The following is a 19533-nucleotide window of genomic DNA, read 5'->3' as shown; positions in this document are numbered from 1 at the left end:
ACGGGGCGATTTAATGCACGCGCGGCTGCGTATCACAGCTATCGACGTATCGGTTGGATTTCATCGTCGACGGGAAATCCTAATCAACCGTGTACTGCGCGAAATTACACAGAGCTTAATTACGATGTACGCGCAAATTATCGGCGGCTCTATCGAAAAATTATTTAATTAGGTTATCGCTCGTATTGTTACTATCGCATCGCGTTCGTGCGCGCTCAGCTACGAGAAGCAAAAAGAAGAGAGAAAAAAAAAAAAAAAAATAACGAATGAGAGAGAGAGAGAGAGAGATAAAGGGGTAGGAACATCGAGCTCCACGCTTGCGTGCTTTCATTATCAATAAATTAACTTTTTTTATACAGCCGCTCTGCTTCTATTATACGTATCGTTAAAAATCAGTTTGTTAGTCGGACAACTCGATTTTTTTCGATGATATTTATATTGTAAATATGGCGAGGACGAGAGGAAAGTTTCCACACTTAGCCTTTGTTAGCTGCAACGTGATACAAGTAAGAGTCGGATTCCTCTTCTCGTCCCTTTTGTTCGTTAACTGATGCGCCGAGCCAACGCTCCTGCCGCATTACTTAACTCCTCGATAGCATAAAGAAGGCGCCATCCATTACAAAGGCTGAACTGAATACAGATTCAACATCGGGAGTAAATTTACATAGCAAGAAGTGAGCTTTCTCGCTTTGTTATCATGTAACGTTATTGTATCATAGATAAGTCGTTTATGCAGGTTTATCTCGTTTGTTCGCGAGTTCATCGCGACATTAATATCCAATAATACTCTTGTCACGTCTCTTGTTCACTAATAATCGATTATGAAATGAATATTAATTGTAACGAAACTGACGTAAAGTGCGAAACCAAGCGTTTCCAAATCGTAAAAAAAAAAAATCTTTATTAGGGAAATTTATTCGGAAGTGACATAAAAAATATTTTAAAAAAAGTTCAGAAACACATCTATCTCTCTTCCTCTCTCTTTTTTTTTTATTTTTTTTTTATTTTACTATATCCGATGATAAACTGTTTGAAAAAACGTGATCTAGTTTTATGACGAAAGCCTCTCTTTACCGTCGTAACAAATTTATTTTAGAATCCGCAAAAATGCGAATATCACGAGCGATGTTTGTTCCGATCGAGTCAATATGTTGAAATCGCGTATTATTGTTGCTCTCCCTCGGTATTTTCCACGAAATGGCTGATCCGGGGATTACGGGTACGGCACGACCCCGGAGCTTGTTTAAATAGGGCAAGATGTTTGCATCGCTCGTATTTATTTCACTATTCTGCCATTGTTGCTCGGAGCTGCCGAGTTTTACGAAGCTTCCGTATGTTGGACACGAACGATTGTCAGCTTTTACTAGAAAAGAAGCCGACAGCTTCGGTCTTGCCAAGTTTTCTCACCTACTTCGGTAACAACGGATTTCTTTCTATCCACCGCTTGTTTTCCATCTATCGCGGAATGTTCTGACACGAGCTGCTAAAAGATTCGTATCTGACCTGTCGCGGAGAGGAAAAAAAAAAAAAAAAAAAAGAAACGACTAAAATAACAAATATTCGAAAAAGCGGTACGCTTTTATATTCGACGCATTTATATTTCAAGAATTTATTATGATTTCGTTGCGGATTCTCTCCGCATATTACGGACGGTAGACAAATATCTATTTGTCAAATTTCTTTTCAGTTTTATCTCTTCGCGATTCTCTCGGCTTTAATGTTATAAAAGCAAATCGTTTAAGCACGCATTCGGTATTTATATTTACGCACGTGAAATATCTTATCCGTATTGCCTTATAAATGCATAAGAAAAATATATAACGGGATATATTGCGCAGATTGTACGTGAACGGGTTTTCAAAGCTTGCCAGCAGAAAGATATACGTTTTTCATAGCGAAAGCAAACGAGTCTTGTATTTCAAAGCTACTAGTGGCTAGCTTCGCAATTCTGTTATCAATAGCAACATTCTGCTGGTACCTCGAAAAATATAGCTGTTAAAACTGCAAGGTAAAATTCACGCGCGTGTATACGCTCGCTCTCCCATTCCTCTCTCTCTCTCTCTCTCTCTTTTTCTCTCGTGGGTTTTCTGTGTGTTTTCCGCCGTGAGATTTTTTCGCGAGAACGAGCGCGACGCTACGTTTACCTGGGTAGCTAAATCTAAACGTGTGACAGAATCGACAGAACAGCTCCGCTTCAAGGTAAACGGGACAGCGCGCGATAATCGACGGTGAGCACCGCCGGTTGCACAGCGGCCCATTTTATTCCGGGCACTTCATCATTCGCGAAAGAAGAGTGACGCGGTCTCTTATCTCCCTTGCGAACTCGCGATTGTCGATCGCGATTACGCGCGTGACTTCGACGGCGATGAATAAAGTCGAGCGGCCCGAATCCTCTCTGCCTTTTGCGGCTGCGAATTTTCCCTTTACTCTAAAACTTTTCTTTCTCTTTTACTCTCTCTCTCTTTCTCTCTTGCTCGCTTGGCACGAGATACAAATCCTTTGGGCTCCGCGACAGGAGGCACATGGCGCGACGCACCCCGGGAGAAATACGGAGATTCTCAGTCGTTCTCGAGTTTAAAAGGTTAGATAGTCGTCGATTTTACCGCTCCCTCGCCTGTCTCCCACCGCAGATTCCTCCCATCTCTCCGCGACGATACGTTTTCTGATACTGTGCAAACCGATTTACGATGCACTTCGGTCTCGTCTTCTCGACCTCGAATACGCTTCTTTAACAAAGAAATATACTTAGGGAAGAAAACAGAAAGTAACTTAGAAAAAAGAAGGGGTAATGATGCGAAACGAGATTTAATTTACAATTCGCCTTCGGAATGAAGTAATATGTTTGTCGCCACTTGAATTTTACGACACAAGTATTTTATTTAGTTTTAACGGTTTTTTTTTTTTTTCTAAAAGACTTTTTAAGACGCGATTTTTACAAAAGCAACTTTCAATATAAAATTATAGCTACGTGAACACATTGAGAGAGTTAAGAGCTGAGAACAAACAACTTTACGATATTTATGCTACATGAAAAGATTGAAGCGGCACACTTCTCCCAGACGACTAGTATCACGAAAACACTTTACGCCGTGAGAAAGAAAATATCGGCACGAAATTGCCAGCGTTTTTTCTCCCGCTAGGCCGCGATCGCGTAGCATGCGATTTTACGACGTCGTGGAATCGATCTTCCATCCATGGTAAATCGTGCATCTCGTGTATCTCCGCTGTGCGAGTAGAAAAATTCAAATGCAAATGACGCGTGGTGTAATTTACGGCCGTATTGAAAAATATTGGACCTTTATGATCGCGCTTCGAGCCACTCAGCCACATGTGGTTGGTTATCGAGATCACTTCTGAAAAGAGAGTCCCGCGCTATTATCAATTAATTTCTCTTTTCTGTTTCTCGGGGGCTTTATTTTATACTTCGACGTTAAAGAAAAATTTTCGCGAATAATATAACCGAGATACATACTAATAGAAATATCTGCGTGTAGTAATACACGGTAGTTTTTATTCCGTAGATATTCAGTGCGAGAATTAAATTTGTAATAATCATGCAATTTAATTACTCGCTTAAGGAAGTAAAAAAAAAAGGAAAAAAAAGCGCGCACGCTCATTTATTATGAAAGTTTCTTTCGTTATAAACCCGATGTTATATTTCAATATTCTGTCTTACGAGGCACTTCTACTGCGTGCTCCTCCAATAGCACCGGATTAATTAGCGAAATTACCTGCTCGGTTAATTTTAGTTTCAACCTTAGCAAAGCGTAGGGCTCTCGCGAAAGTTCACTAGTAGGATTTAGTGCCGAAGTTTTAGTTTTTCCTTGGTTTTCCCCACTTTGATTGCAATCCAGCCAAAATATAGAGCGCGTACTAATACGCTCCGCAAAGTTGTCTTGGGGCGTTTCCCTTTTGCAGGCTCCCATTTTAGAACTGCGTACTAAATTAACGTCGGAATCATCCGAGCCGCTATATAATCGTTTTAGCAGGAAGATAATTTTCCGCGGTAGATGTATGACGGTTTATCATCTCGTTCCCTACGGGCGGAGGGAGAAGGGAAACGTAGGGAAATTGCTAAAGTGCACGCTATATAATTCCATGCATCTGTTCATATTACACACAGCTTTTTCACGTCAATAATTATATCCTAGCGGAGTGTCTAATTCCATTCTATCGCTTCGACCGACGCGTAAAAATAATAAACGTTGACAAGTGAATTTATTCCTCGCATTAAAAAAAAGAAGAAAAAAAAAGAAACAAAAAAAAAAGGAACAAAAGAGTTTTCCTGCAGTTTTGTTTGAAAGAGTTTGTTCGTAAGAGCCGTTCGTTCGGGCAAAGCAACATAAAAGGGAGGGCGAAAAAGAGACGGAAAACTGTAAAAGAGCAGGTAATTAAAATCCTTGGAGTGCTCTGCTCGTTGCACGCCACGGTAACTGATTTCGATCCGAGTCCGCTGAATCGTGCGGGGAATTTTAGGCGCTCCGCGACGGTGATGCCAGATACGTACCTACCTACCGAACTCGGCTAATTGCGAGCGGAATAATTAATGCCTGCAAGAGCAACGAAACTCGGCGCGTCACACCAGCACAAACGTACATCGCAGGTGTGCCTGCAGCGGCTGTTTTCTGTCACGCATTGCTGCGTGATATAATTTTGCGTAGGATGATGAGATTCAGTTACGCCCACTGCAGCAGTCGAGTAGTCTTTAACTGCTAATTCTTGACGAATGTTAATTTAGCGCCGTCGGATTTCACTCGGCATTGTTCGCAATAAGCGCTTTTCTTTCCTGTTTTTTTTTTTTTTTTTCTGCACCGACGAAATCTCCGCGCGCGCTATTTAATAATGAGAATAAAGTCTCGCTAACAAATAAGTTAACGGATCGTAAAGAATGAAAATTATTACGCGTCGGGCATTCGGGATACGATTTTCTCTTCTCGTGCATTAGTATTGCATTGTTTTGTATTACAAAAGGAAAGAAAAATTTTATCAAATATGAATGAAAGAGAAATAGTTTTTGAAGGAAAGACCAAAAAAACTGCTGCGTATATTTTTTTTTTTCTTCTTCTTTTTATTTAGCAATAACAATTCTCCGTTATTTTGTGGAAAAAAAAAAATTTCAAAATCGGATATCTATATTTGAATAATTGAATATTCAAAACGGCTCTACTATTACTTAGGATCGTTCCAGCTATTTGTAAAACAAAACTGCAGTCATGCGAATATTTCGTTTCCGGAGAATGCGTTTGAATGCGCTTATTCTGTTATTGGTAATGCTAATCCGCGATATATTTAGTCGGTGTTCGACGGATGAATTAGCAAAATTCATAAGCTGTAACTCGATTAAACGGGGCTTCTGCCACCAGACATCTCTCGAATATTGATCCGAGGTAAGAAAACGTCGGCGTCCCGTAAGCTACCTATGTGTCGCTATCAACTCGAGCATCCATCTCGCACAGAAAAAAAAAAAATATCTTATAGACAGGCGTGGTGAACTTACACGTAAATATTTGTCTTATGCCGCGTTCCCTGATCGGCTCGTTATCGCCGATCAATAATTATGTTTCCAACACAAACGCGCCGACGCGCGAAAAAAGCCAGATCGATCTTTAACGAATCTCTATTTTCTGCTTTTTCCTTTATCGAGGGAGAAATAGCGACTTCTTTCTCATTGTTATGTATTTGAAATCGTCGCTACCTGTTACGAGAAGAGTGAAATCTCGTAGATAATCTGTTTCAAGATAAGAGAACAGGGTGGAAAGAAAAACGGGGAATCCTGTAATTACTTTGCCCCTTAATCGCTTTATTTCACTTAAACGCGTAAACCGGAAAGTGGATCTTAGAAATAGGATATCGCGTCTTCCCGCCCGGATATCGGTAGCGATGGACGAAACTTTCGTGAGGTAATTATGAGGGTCACGAAGACGCCTAATGATCGCAAAAGGGTCCGCAGTTGAATGGTGATGTATATTGAGAGCAGTTAAGGCGATTATGGGCTATTTCTTGCGAGGTGGTAAAAATTTAATTACAAATATTGCATTTGCACACCTATTTTTTTTTAATACTTCAAATAACAACAAACGACAAGGTTTTTTCTTTTACATACGTATGTATTATTATTATTTTTTTTTTCTCTCCAAAAAAAACTTTTTTTTTATCCCTCTATCTTAATTTAATTAATATTATTGGATTTAATTATCTATTTTATTGAAATAAAAAAATAACGAAAGCAATTAGACGAAGAAATGTAGGGAATAAAAATATACTGAAAGGGAAACAATCGACTTTTGTGTTTCTCTTATGTATTTTTGTCGTGTTTTTCTTCTTCTGTAAAAAGATTACTCGACAGTCAATTAAGATTTTCATTCCTATTAAATCGGTTAATTAGTCTTCTTTCTGTTTTCAGGAATGGAACGATTACAAGTTGAAGTGGAATCCGGACGACTATGGCGGTGTTGACACTCTTCATGTGCCGTCGGAACACATCTGGTTACCCGACATTGTTCTTTACAACAAGTAAGTTAATACGTCGTTAGATTCTTTGCTTCTTTCCTCGCCTGTTATTCGCAATTAATATTACTCGCCGACGTCTCGCGACGTGTTAATTCACCGATTTCGGATCATGTCTGCTCGTCACCGCGAAACGGCTGTACTTGATAGGACTTTAGCGCGCACCCCTGTAAAGCCACGTTCGGGATATTTCTCTGGCACGTTCTCCCGTCGGGCACTTTGAAAATCCACGCCGCGAAATCGAGCGGGTGCGGCTGCAGTGACTAGCCCAGCTGGTCTCCAACATCGAGATGTAGGACGTGCTCTATAGCGCGGCAAAGGACACTTTTACGAGGAGGTTTCAGAATACCGTTCTACCTCCTCCGGGGAAAGTAGACTCGTTTGTTCGACGGCGACGGACATCGCATCCGCGCCGCATTTCACGGTCGAATAATTTTTGCACGTAACGCCGGAGCAATCGCGCGGAAAAGAGTTACGTCTCGAACGTATATACAACTTCGAAGAAGTCGATAGTAACGTTTGTCCATTTCGAAGGATAATGGTAGACGAAAGTGGATGAAAGCGATTAAGAAGCAATCAGATAAACGGTGCGCCAACGTTACCCGATTATCCGCGGCGGACGTGGCACAGAGCGAGATTACACGATACGCTTCGAGTTACAGAATACCGTGGCCAACATTTGACGATTTCATTTGCTCCGCGAGCCTTCGCCGTGCGCGTAATATTCAGACACGATAACGTGATGCATAATGTGCGGTTAGCTAAACCGCAAATTGTGTGCGTAAGTCCGCGTAAATTACGAAACCATTAATCCAGAACAGGTCGAAATTAATTACCTACGCCTGCTGACGCGACCCCTCGCCCCGCGTAGCAACTATATCGTACGCAGTGCTGCATCGCTTTTACGCAGAAAAAAGAAATAAAAAAAAATATAGGACGTCTTTAAATCATTAATATGTTTATTCTCGATAAACGTAAACGATGTTGAAATGAGATTGCGCGACGCTAAATGAAAATATGACAAATCTTTCGTCTCGATTTAATGTTTCGCACTCGGCATATTTATCTCGTTAAGAATCAATTTCAATTTGCGGCTGCAAGAACGCGCGGATAGTGAATTTTATTGAAATCTACCAAATGCTCTCGGAGATAAAACGCCTCTCCCGATCTCGAAAGGGTTTATGACAGTCGCCTGATTCCCGAGGGAGAGGAAAAGGAGGGTAAGCAGCGCGAGCTTCTGGCGTCTGCTCTACGGACAATCGGGTCTCGCAAGCCGGAGACAGGCAATCTCGTCTAAGGCGTCGAGGTGGTGTATCAAATAAACCGAACTTAACCCGCCCTATTAAGCTCCACTCAAGCGCGCAACGTTCAATCCACCATTCTCATTTCCATCGGAGCTTTGAAGCCTTCTCTACGTCCCCGTGAGTCGTGCTCCCCTTGCATGCCCTGACAGATCCCTACTTTCGTTTCCCTAGGAAATACGCGCGGCGCTGATACATTATGTAAAACTCGGCCTAAAGTGCCGGGGCTCCGCAGCTTTCCCTCCTCTTTCTCTTTTCGCACTCTACCGATTCGATATATCTTCCTTTATTTTTTTGTCGAGTAAAGCGCATTTTTCGAGCACACCATCGCGGTTCAATAGAACTGAGGGGGAGAGATATCAAATTGAATAAACAAGTTCTCGTGAAATTCCATTGTGCGTGGTTGTTTCCATTACTAATAGACGTAATTGTCACGCTTGGGAAAGACATTTTGTTAATTTAGTGGAACTAGCTTCGTTGATTGTATTTTGTTGAATTTGCAAAATTATTATGTTACACCGACTGACGCGTATTATTGATTGTACATAATTATTTTGTTAGGCTAATTCGTTAAATCGACAAAATATAGTTGCCAACGTTTTATGTAATTACCAGATTTAATTTTCAATTTTTTTTTTTGTTTCTTTTTTTCTGCAACACGTTGTATTCTCTTTTTGCGTTTTTATGTAGCTCAGTTACGTGTTATATCGAGCGCTGTTTTTTTTTTTAATTAAATAGGCAACATTAAAATAATTTTTTTAATAATATTAGACATGCGTAAGAAGTTGAACAATGTTTATCTTAATAAACATCACGTTAGATCATTATTAATGGGAACGAACTACTGCGCTGTCACAGACGTCGCGATATCAACCAATAAATTACTCAAACGTCCGTATATGTATAATCAGTGATGTGAGCACGCGTTTACATGTACATACGCAAAGGGCCGGTAGAAGGCGGTGGGCAAAGGGTTGCTTAGGCGCAACGACCCGACGACGCAGCGCACGTACCTATACAACCGCGCGGCAAAATGCAGAGTTAAAATATGCAGGAAACGTACGTGAGAGCGAATCTCGTTACTCCATTATCACCGGATTACTGCACCTGCAGCTCATCCCAGACCGCACCGCGGTAATCCATTCTAGTTGCTCTTGCGAGAAAGAGAATGAGAGACTGCGAGGCTGGCCTGGCAACGCGTAACAAAGTCTCGCTCGCTCAAAGTAATCACGCGTACGTGTTATGTTGCAATTGCGCCGATGCGCGACCGTTTCTTCGAATACGACGTGGGCTTGATATAAAAGAGGATCTCAAGCACGATGAGGAATCGCAACGACTAAAGAAAAACCTCTTTGTAAGCTCTATCCACATCCCGTCCAAAACTCACTTCTGTTATATTTATGGCTTAACTTGGCCCCTTTTTCTCTTTATCTCGCTTACGCCGAGCCCATTCAACTCGCCTTTCGTAAGTGTCAACCACCGAGTCTTTGCTCGCGTTCAGCGCGGCCGATACTTTCTCGAGAGCGCTCTCGTGTGTGCCGTAACGTGTTATCAATTGCGGGATCAGTCCGTCCCGGTCATGGACGCTACATCGTAAGCATCGAGATCTACGACAATAGGAAGCTTTTCCGCCCGGCACGATCGCCGATAGGCGGAGGGGGGAGTATAAGTAATATCCTCTATAAAGGGTGCCACTGCGCGGAATGCGGTTGCAACGATTCCGCTGTCCAGCTCGGAAGTATATATCGAGTCTCACTTCCCCGTTGAGGTGGAACAAACTGCCGGGTAAGAGGATACCGATGCTCCGGATAGCTCGATAGTCCCCGCTCGTTCTTTAAGTAAAACGCTAGAAAGATTATCGTACACTTTCCACGATCTACTGACCGGCGATTTGCAATGTCGTTGTCGCGGCACCGCGTCAGGATTTTCGATCTTAGCTTTGGAAAAATCCAGTTCTCTCAATCGATTAAGTACACCGCGTAAATGATACGTCGTACTTTATCGTTATAAAAATCCGATTTATGCAACGGCGCGTAAAGCAAGAAATTAAATAAATATATATATGAATATGCATAAGTTAATTGCAATTTTCGTTAGCTATGACGAATTTTTCACCGGCGATAAAGCGAGTTTTATTACACCATCTGTCATTATGTCTTCGCGCAGAAAGTTTTTTTTTTCCTTCTTCTTTTTTTTAAGAACTTTGGTCTCTTCAAGAGACAGGCAAAGGAAAGACTGGCGTTATCATTAAGATTGCGACAAAGCGATACCGCAGCCCTCGAAGCCGTCAAGTCGAAGTTAGCGCTGGTTTTACTACTTGCACGGAGTTCTGAGATTTACATGACGTACCCGTGCAAGAAGCGCGCCATAAAGCACGTCTATAGCACGAAAAAACTGTGATTAATCGAGTCTTCGAACTTTCTTGACGTAGCTCGCGGAACGCGCCCGTCGTTTCTTATGGTGCTCGCAACGTCCACTTTGTCTTTAACCGGCAAAGCGCAAAAATTATGGCATGGGCAGTGAAACACCATAGATTCTCTTTCTCCATCTTCTCCTCTTTCCTTTTTTGACGTTATTTTAATTTTGTATAAATCATAATTGCAAAAATTTTACAACATAAAAATATATAAAAATTTCTTAGTATAATTCGCTTTCGTATTCTTAAAAAAAAAAAAAAAATACAGCGACAGGAAAATTATTTAAATTGCTGTATTATGAATTATTTATTTTATCACTGTGAGATAATTTCTTCAGATTTGACTACGAGATCGTAATCGTGATTACGAAGACGATTTTTACTGCAACCTATATACTGAACGCGCATTATAAGCTGTAACAGTTACGATGGTCCCTTATTTTTAACTTCTCTATACAAAGTTTAATAACAGAAATGTAATTATCGGATGACCACAAAGTGCAGGGAGCCTATATTAAAGTTCAGAAGCTTGCATAATAGGATTTGCAGATGTGCAAACTTTATCCAATACATAACTTTTTGTTGCACGTATTCGTGTCACGATTATTATAAAAGTCTTACATTACGTATGCTTGTACGTATAAATTATTATTTTCTAATCTGCAGTTTGTTTTCAAATTTACACAAATTATATTTTCAATTTTTTATTAAGAAACAAATCCTATCACGAACGAGTCGCGGTAGATCGAATCGAGCAATTTTAATTCGTTGATTTAGGTTTTTATACGCTAAGCTTTTGTAAATAAATGTGATCTAATCCTTATCTTCGATATTAATACATTGCGCGTGTTTATATATACCACGATATACATCGTAACACCTAAAATTATGATGTATATTTCACTGATCGACAATCTATATGTCAAAGAGTCCTCCCTCGGCCGGGTGGAGGTCAGTCACGGATATAATGTCGTCACGTTTACGAGGCGAGACGTTAGATGAAAAATTCACGAATTGCCGCGAAATCGACGCGAAATGGATCGACACACATGGCACACAGTTGAATTCAGCAATAGCCGGCGTGCCGAACTAATAAGAATGCCACGACCGGCCTCGACTGAAAATAGTGCAACAAGTGCGGTCGCGGTAGCGACAGCTGCGACGATGTGGCCGTGGCATCGTGAATAACGTATTAAATATTTCCGCGAGCGCATTATATCCGCAAGTTTATTTCTCGCGGCCGGCGTTTCTTTAGTCTCGCACGATAACATTAGCACCCCGGCGTTTACCAGTCACGTATATTCGACGGATTTTCTTATCCCGTCTACCGTAAAGTTCATCGTTCTGTAACGTCTCGTGTTAATTCCACTCGAAATTTTCCAGCTGGCTCCGAGCACGGTCAAAAGTGCCGGATGATCAAACTTTGGCTTCGATTGTCTCAATGCGAAAATTGTTTTGACACTTTCCGTGGAATTTAAAAGCAGCGTTGAATAAAAATAACACGTAATTTGAAAACTGCTCTTTTCTTCTTAAGAATTTAAAATGCTGTAGTTTTTATTGTTAATATTTAGTCAAATGAGTAACACAGAGATTTGGTGTTTCGCGAATTATTTTGATACAGAAAAAAAAGCGTGTTAATTTTTAGAAAAGGGAGATACTTGCGGCGATAGATAGTACAGCTGTTTCGCGTTCAATGTACGCATTGAAGCGTACATCGCTTTGTCAAATTTTTATACAGTAACATTTGAAGCGTCGCCTCGCTTTATTCGAAATATCGATTGGTACCGTTTCTATTGGCTTTACATATGGCAGGAAGCTTTTAACTTTCTGCTATGACGTTATAGATTCGTCGCACATCAGCAGCACTTCTTCTTCGTCACGAAACACGAGTCTCGCGAAATACGGGAGGGACTTTCGCAACGGAAAAATATTAATGCCAAGTATTTTTATCGAGCAGATTTATTTCGCGGATAATTGCGTACAAAAAAATTGTAATACATATAAAATTAATACAATTTACTCTGCTTATAGCCGCGTAAAATATATGAAACGCGTTATATTGCGCCAAATGTGTTACTTGCATAATGTTATAAATTGAAAAATATTCGCACGATTTGTATGTATAATATTAATGGAAGAATTTATTATATTTTTTTTTTATATTATACTTGCGAATATTATTCACGGTTCTAATATCGGGACAATTTATATCTTTTAATGTACCGCTTAATGGGCAAAAATATTTAAAGTAATTTATGAATTTTGTTTTTCAGTGCCGATGGTAATTACGAAGTGACTATCATGACTAAAGCGATTTTGCATCACACCGGGAAAGTCGTTTGGAAGCCACCGGCGATTTATAAATCATTTTGCGAGATCAACGTGGAATACTTCCCCTTCGACGAGCAGACTTGTTTTATGAAATTTGGTTCGTGGACTTACGACGGTTACACGGTAAGTAAAAAAAAAAATTAATTAAGTGAATCCAATTGTGAATTTTTATCTTAAGTAGAAATCATACGCTCGTCGAATATATATAATTTATATTTAAGCTCGTACGAACCGCATTCCTTTCCGCGAGTTTTGATTTTAACAGAAGCTAAGTATATGCGTGACGTATAAAAAAGAAAGAAAGAGAAAGAAAGAGATAGGAAAGAGAGCAGTCGAAGCGTCGATAAAAACATCACAATTCGGTGATTACAATTCGCAGTGCCTGTTTGTTTGGTCCATCGTGTTTTCCTTTGCACTCGGCCCGACAGCCGAGATTCCACTCACAGACTGACGGATATATCCGTCACTGACAAATCCGCCTGTCTGCGAGAGTTTTACCGCTGTACAGAGGCAGTACGCGGATATAAATCCCACGTCTGTGCAGGGATAAGCCATTTCGACAGAGAGAAGCTCGTCCGCTGGCCACTTCGAAAACATACCAATGCCGCCAGTGATCAACCCCTACATCTACCTGCGCGGCAGATAGCGCTCGTTTCCGCGTTTTGGTTTCGATTTTCCCTTATCAGCATGACTTGCTTTTGCGCATCGGATGTACATTTTCTACTGCAAATAAGATGTTACGGTGATCAAAGATAGAACTGTACGGATTGTCTGGCCGTGATTTTAGTTAGCGAAGTAGTTAATATTTTTTTACTGGTATTCCTATGAATTTTCCGTATCGATTTTTTTCAATGATCGTTATTAATTCACGACGTCGATAAATCAGTGTAATAATTAATCGTCGGTATATTTCTTATTATTAAAAAATATAAATCAACATTATGTTAAAATAAACATTAAAATTTAATATAAAAGTTTATTTTTATTTTTTTTGTAATTAATATTTTAATTAAAATAAAAACTGTTAAACGGAGGTTAAAAAAAAATTATTAATATAATTATTTACATTTTTTTTAACAATGGTAATAGTGACTTATGTAATCGGCTCATAACTTTATTCCACTCTACGGAACTAAAAATGTTTAAAGACGTCGGTAAAAGTTGAAATAGGTCGTTAAGCTGTTACACTGATTTCTTCTGTAATTCAAATCAAAAAGGGGAAAGCCTTGATTTCTTTCTAAAGAAGGATTGGAATTGAAAAATCAGGAAACGAATCCGATTAAAGCAGCGTGTGACGAGAAAATGTGCGCGAAAGACGCAGTGAAGGAATAACGATTGCTCATCGAACTATCGACAGATCTTGAAAGTGGTCCAAGGAAGATCATCCGGCGAAACTTCAATGGCGGTCGCGATTTGGCTCTCTAAATCTTATTCGGAGATCCCGCAGACTTTGAGATAACCAAGACCTCTATCTTGCGCAACCATTAGAAGTATCCAATTTCTTCTCTTCGCTTTCTTCTCTCTCTTTCTTCTCTTCGACGTCACTACTTTCTCTCTCCTCTTTCTTTCCTTTCTCATATAATCGCGTATCTCGAACATCAACTATGTCGAGGGAAATGGATTTGAATGACGACACTGCATAAAGAATAAAAAAAATCTTATGTAACACAGAAGTGCGCAAGAATATGTCGACTACTTAAAAATTTTCTAAAAATTAAAATTAAATTCTTGCTTTAAAGCGTGCTTTAAAGCGTGAGTGAATATAAGTACGCGTACGCCACACTTTCAAAGGTTAACCGCGAGACGTTATTTATCGCGAAGGCCTGTATCAGAAAAGTTTTTGTGTAAAAGTCTTGGACTCCATAAATCTCAAGGCGCCGTAGTTTAAGCCGCAATGACTCTTTCGAAGTACTGTTCTTCTAATTCAAACGGCGCGAAATCATATTCTCGCGTTTATGTACTTTTCTTTTTCTCATTTAAACGTCCCTCGTATGCAATGCATAAAGTGTTGTTGAAATAATGCAGGTGCAAATTATTTGCAATATTATATCTCGTAGAATATGCATATCTTAGCTGTTTCCCTGCCAGAAAAATAATATATTAATAATTCAAAACGATATTTGCAATTTGACATGGTAAGTCAATTTCGTGATTCCTTTTGACATGTTAATTAAGGTGATTGTTAATTATCGGGGGATACGTGAGCGGGAGGTTAACGTGCTTACATATACAGAAGCGTGTCACGGACATGCTGCCATCGCTTTGTCCGTCCAATTCCTTCCGGGACGCCAATTATTTCGAGCACCAGATTAGACAGCGCGCTAAGATAATAATCTTTAGATACTCCGAGTGTTCGCGCTCGCTGATGTATTTCTCCGTTAGTGTGTTTCGATTGTATATACCGCATCGAACTATCTGAGTGGGATTAGAATGCCAAAGGCGATGGAACGGAATAACAATTCGAATTTACCTTGCAGTTTTGGATTAGGCCTCCGAGAGCGTTTCAACGATCGTAATTTGAAAGCCGGGGATTTCGTAGATTATTTGGATTAGATTAGAAATCTCGAAGCGGATCGCAATGCCATCGCGAGGAAGATGCATTGGATTACGATGTAATTAAAAGAACGTAAATGTAAATGTAGATATATTGCTCGCTGCATAAACATAGAGCGGGATAATTAATTTAATAATTTTTTGATCCCATATTAAAATGGGTTTTACATCCTGCCAAATATTTAAGTTGCAATGAATATTCGCTAATGCAAAGTATAATTTGATTCTAGTAATAATGTGCAGGAATTTTTGCAGCAAGGAGTTTTAAGATAAAATATTCGCAGCATGTATTTGCAGGCAGCGTATAAATTTTATTATTCCCCCATAAATGAAATTTGAAAGCGACACGACGAAATCTCGTTGTTGAAACATCGCATGGGAAACATTTTGAAAATGTAAACAGCAAAACATTCTACGCTGTGATTACACATGGCAGAACGTTTTACACGCGTTTGAAAATTATTTACTGAAGTATAATTTGTTAGGATTTTGCTACAGAGAGCGGAATTTCCGATCGCGCTTTCATTCAGTCGGGATCGCAAATAATCCTTCTGTACGTGCAGTTTTTAACGGCGCGGCGCGTGCGTACGCAATAATAATACACAACTCGATCGATTTTGTTCTATTTCGTTTTCGCAGGTCGATCTGCAGCATCTCCTGCAGACCGAGGACTCGAATAGAATCGACGTCGGAATCGACTTGACCGACTACTATATCTCCGTCGAGTGGGACATCATAAAAGTGCCTGCCGTGAGAAACGAGGCGTTCTACATATGTTGCGAGGAGCCCTATCCCGACATCGTGTTCAACATCACCCTGCGCCGCAAGACCCTCTTCTACACGGTAAATCTGATAATACCGTGCGTGGGCATATCCTTTCTGTCGGTGCTGGTATTCTACTTGCCGAGCGACAGCGGCGAGAAGGTCTCCCTGTCGATTTCGATTCTTCTCTCGTTGACGGTGTTCTTCTTGCTGCTGGCCGAGATAATACCGCCCACGTCGCTGACAGTGCCGCTCTTGGGGAAGTACCTGCTGTTCACGATGGTGATGGTGACCGCGTCGGTAGTCGTCACGATAGCCGTGCTGAACGTCAACTTCCGCTCGCCCGTCACCCATCGTATGGCCAAATGGGTGCGGATAGTGTTCATCCAGGTGCTGCCGCGTTACCTCCTGATCAAGCGGCCGAAGAAGGACGACTACGACGACGATGATCAGGGGAGGAGCGGCGACGGGTGCGGCACGGGCGACATCGATGACGACGGCATCGACGACGACGAGGACGAGGACGATATCGAGGCGGCGAACGGCAAGCCGCCCGAGGGCATCCTCACCGATGTGTTCCATGTTCCAGAGACTGATAAGTACGATACGTACTACGGCAAGAGGTTCAGCGGAGAGTACGAGGTACCGCCACACGGTCTGCCACCGCCGGCGACGAGGTACGACCTCGGCGCCGTGGGCACCGTCGCGCCCTGCTTCGAGGAGCCCTTACCCTCGCTGCCACTGCCGGGGGCGGACGACGACCTCTTTGGCCCAGCTAGCCCTGGATACGCTCACGAGGACGTCAGCCCCACTTTTGAGAAGCCGTTGGTGCGCGAGATCGAGAAAACTATCGACGACGCCCGTTTCATCGCCCAACATGCCAAGAACAAGGACAAGTTCGAAAGCGTGAGTACAACATACTTTACATACATCTCTAACGTATGAAAGAAATGCGCGTAAAATCAACGGGGCGCGCAATAAGTTTTTACGCCTGTGCGCTTCCGTCTTCTGATTTATCTCTGCGAATAAACGTAATTAAATTTTGTTAGTCTATCGCGAGACTCGAACCGGTTACGAGATTAAAAGATCAGCGGGAATATTACGTATGCGCGATGAATCACTTTTGTCTCAAAATGTGTTTTGGGAAACCGCGATCTACGGATTAACATCCGGAATTTTGGAGAGATATTGGAACACCGGGTGCGTTTAACACAGTCGGATTGACATAAGCGCGTGTGGCTGCTTTTATCGCAATTCGTGCAAACGTATACTCGGCATTTAGAGCGATCAGCTCTTTCGGCAACGAACAATACAGATAATGATATTCGCGTAGGAATAACATTTCGATTCTGTACAATAGAACAGATCTTACGTAATGAAACCAATTATTCTCACTCCGTCATATTATCGTACAATTTAACTGAAATTTGCTAAAATCACTCGAGTAATACCAGGCCAATATTTAAAGCTAAGAATAATCCGTAATTTATAATTAAAAAGAAATATATATTTAATCTTTAAATTTTTTTTATCGCGTTGTATCTCTTTCGGATGATTTTTATTTCTTTAAAAGTCAGTCAGCCGTTTGTAAAAGCCCATCTCGCCAAAAAGTAGCTATTAATTTATAAAACTTCATAGATGTGCAGTCTTAAGGGACATAAGTGACGATACACTTCATTCGTGCCCTATCGCTCTTTAAAGGCGTGACGCCTGACCTTAAAACCAAACGCTCGCTTTCCCACATAACTTTTTAAGCTGCATAAAACAAAGAGATACTGTTGGTGAAAATTTATGACGACCAACAAACTTGCTATAGTTACGTCAGTTATATCGCTTGAAATATAATAAAGTTAATACAAATTTTTAATTACGTTTATTTATTAATTAACGTTATTGCGTGGAGCTTCTCTGTATCGCGAGCGAGTTCAGCTCACCTTATTCGACGGAATTTTCGGAGTAAATCTTCAATCGCAGCCAATTCGTAAAATCATCCGAACCAGCAATTTGGAAAACGTTAGATACTTTGTGATATATGCGATTTTGTGTCGCGCGGAACGAGCGTGATTTGTGTGTCACGAGCTTAATGCTATTGCGGAAGAGGATTACCGGACGTTTTATTGCGTAGCATTTCGGTATGATGGCAGCGGCGGAGGCATTTTCCGATCGTAACGCGAACGTCGGTCAGCACCGCGATGTACAAATGACAATAACGTTGCATGTATCACATGCAACATCCTTTGTAATACTCTGCACGCAATGAAACATTTCTTACCATCAGTAATCTTCGCTGTAAGAAAATAATATACTTTCAATATTTAAATTAAACACGAAGAGCAGTTTGCATTTTTTTTTATTTATCGCGTGTCGGAAGTAACGCACAGGTTAAACTGTATTTAGCGGTTGATTTGAGCAGCCTCATCATTAGAGCGTAAAACTAGGCGAAATTTCGCGATAAACTCTCGAGAGTCTGATGAATTCATTCCCGAGCCAAGTTGAGATCAACTGGAAGTTTCAAGTGAACTTGAATGACTACGCCGATATTTTTTTTTACGAACGAATTGTATAATGTTTAACGTGGTCGAGTTTTCGTTAATATTTAATGCAATATATAATATAATATAAATGTACACATACGGTTTATCGATCTCAGCTAATCAATTTTTTTTTTTAAGATATTTGTTAACTATATATAACATTCAATTAGTTTATATTGTAAATATTACATGATTTATACTATATGACCTGGATTCCCTTATTTTAGGTAGGTCGCAAATCGATTTCTTGTAATATTTCGAATTTTATAGCGTATCGCGACCCGACTCAAACGCGTATACTCCAGAGATTTTTAAATCTCTTTCATAAAATCGAAGAAGCGTCAACTCCGCCGGGTTTTGACGATAGACATAATCCGTAACAGCAGCCATAAAATAACGTTGCTCGAGATATTGAAGAAGGCTGAAGTTAAACAAAATGGAGATATCCCCCTTTTCGGCAGATCTGCCTTTTCACACTCTATTTTGCTGGCATTCACCGCGCGGCTCTTCCAAGCATACAATAAAAATGAGATATTCTTACATTTATGTTGACCATCGCGCAGCTCGTTTTGTGGAACAAAACGCATTTGACATGTTTGGAAAAATATATGACTCGCTATTTACAGAGCGTTTTCAAACGCTTAAAAGGCACGCTGGTAACATTTTTCTCGTGAAATTTGTTAGCAATTTTTTTATTTTTTTATTTTTTTTCCGCTCGATGGAAATGTCAAACATCGTTATTATCCTTTCAGATATACGTGTGCAGTGTCTTTATGAAAGCTTTAATATGAAAATTGATTTAAAACTTTTAACAAAAACGTTCAATCTTTCCAATTATTCTTTTAAATTTCAAAGAAGTCTTTTACTTTTCAAAAGAATGTCAATGTTTTGTCTAATAAAAATCAACTCCAAATTTTACGGTTCATGATTCTATGTTCAGTTTACGTAAGTTTTCGGGCCACCTTGATCATGTCGTTTAGCTAAATTGGAACTTTGTTATTCCGGATATGGCTTGATATCCGGATACACAGTCTGCCAAGATAGATCTTCGGATATCCTAGTACAGTAGTGAGCCAAGCTCAATGAAGCTTTACTTAAAATCATTTTCGATATCGCGCGTTAACTTACA

The 19533-nt window shown here is 40.4% G+C and overlaps 1 protein-coding gene across 2 annotated transcripts in view; it reads left to right on the top strand.

The window, feature by feature from the left end:
• Nachralpha1 (nicotinic acetylcholine receptor alpha1) overlaps positions 1-19533 on the top strand; it is a 93968-nt gene that overhangs the window by 72115 nt on the left and 2320 nt on the right. For both annotated transcript variants that reach the window (XM_070666148.1, XM_070666149.1), the window contains 3 exons: positions 6404-6513; positions 12498-12678; positions 15748-16776. In XM_070666148.1, the coding sequence (XP_070522249.1) occupies positions 6404-6513; positions 12498-12678; positions 15748-16776 (1320 nt within the window). The remainder of the gene's footprint in view (positions 1-6403; positions 6514-12497; positions 12679-15747; positions 16777-19533) is intronic.

This window comes from Cardiocondyla obscurior, linkage group LG14 (assembly GCF_019399895.1).
Source record: "Cardiocondyla obscurior isolate alpha-2009 linkage group LG14, Cobs3.1, whole genome shotgun sequence".
Classification (NCBI taxonomy): Eukaryota; Metazoa; Arthropoda; class Insecta; order Hymenoptera; family Formicidae; genus Cardiocondyla; species Cardiocondyla obscurior.
The sequence above is the reverse complement of the archived record's forward strand: the minus strand, read 5'-3'. Positions and strand labels throughout refer to the sequence as shown.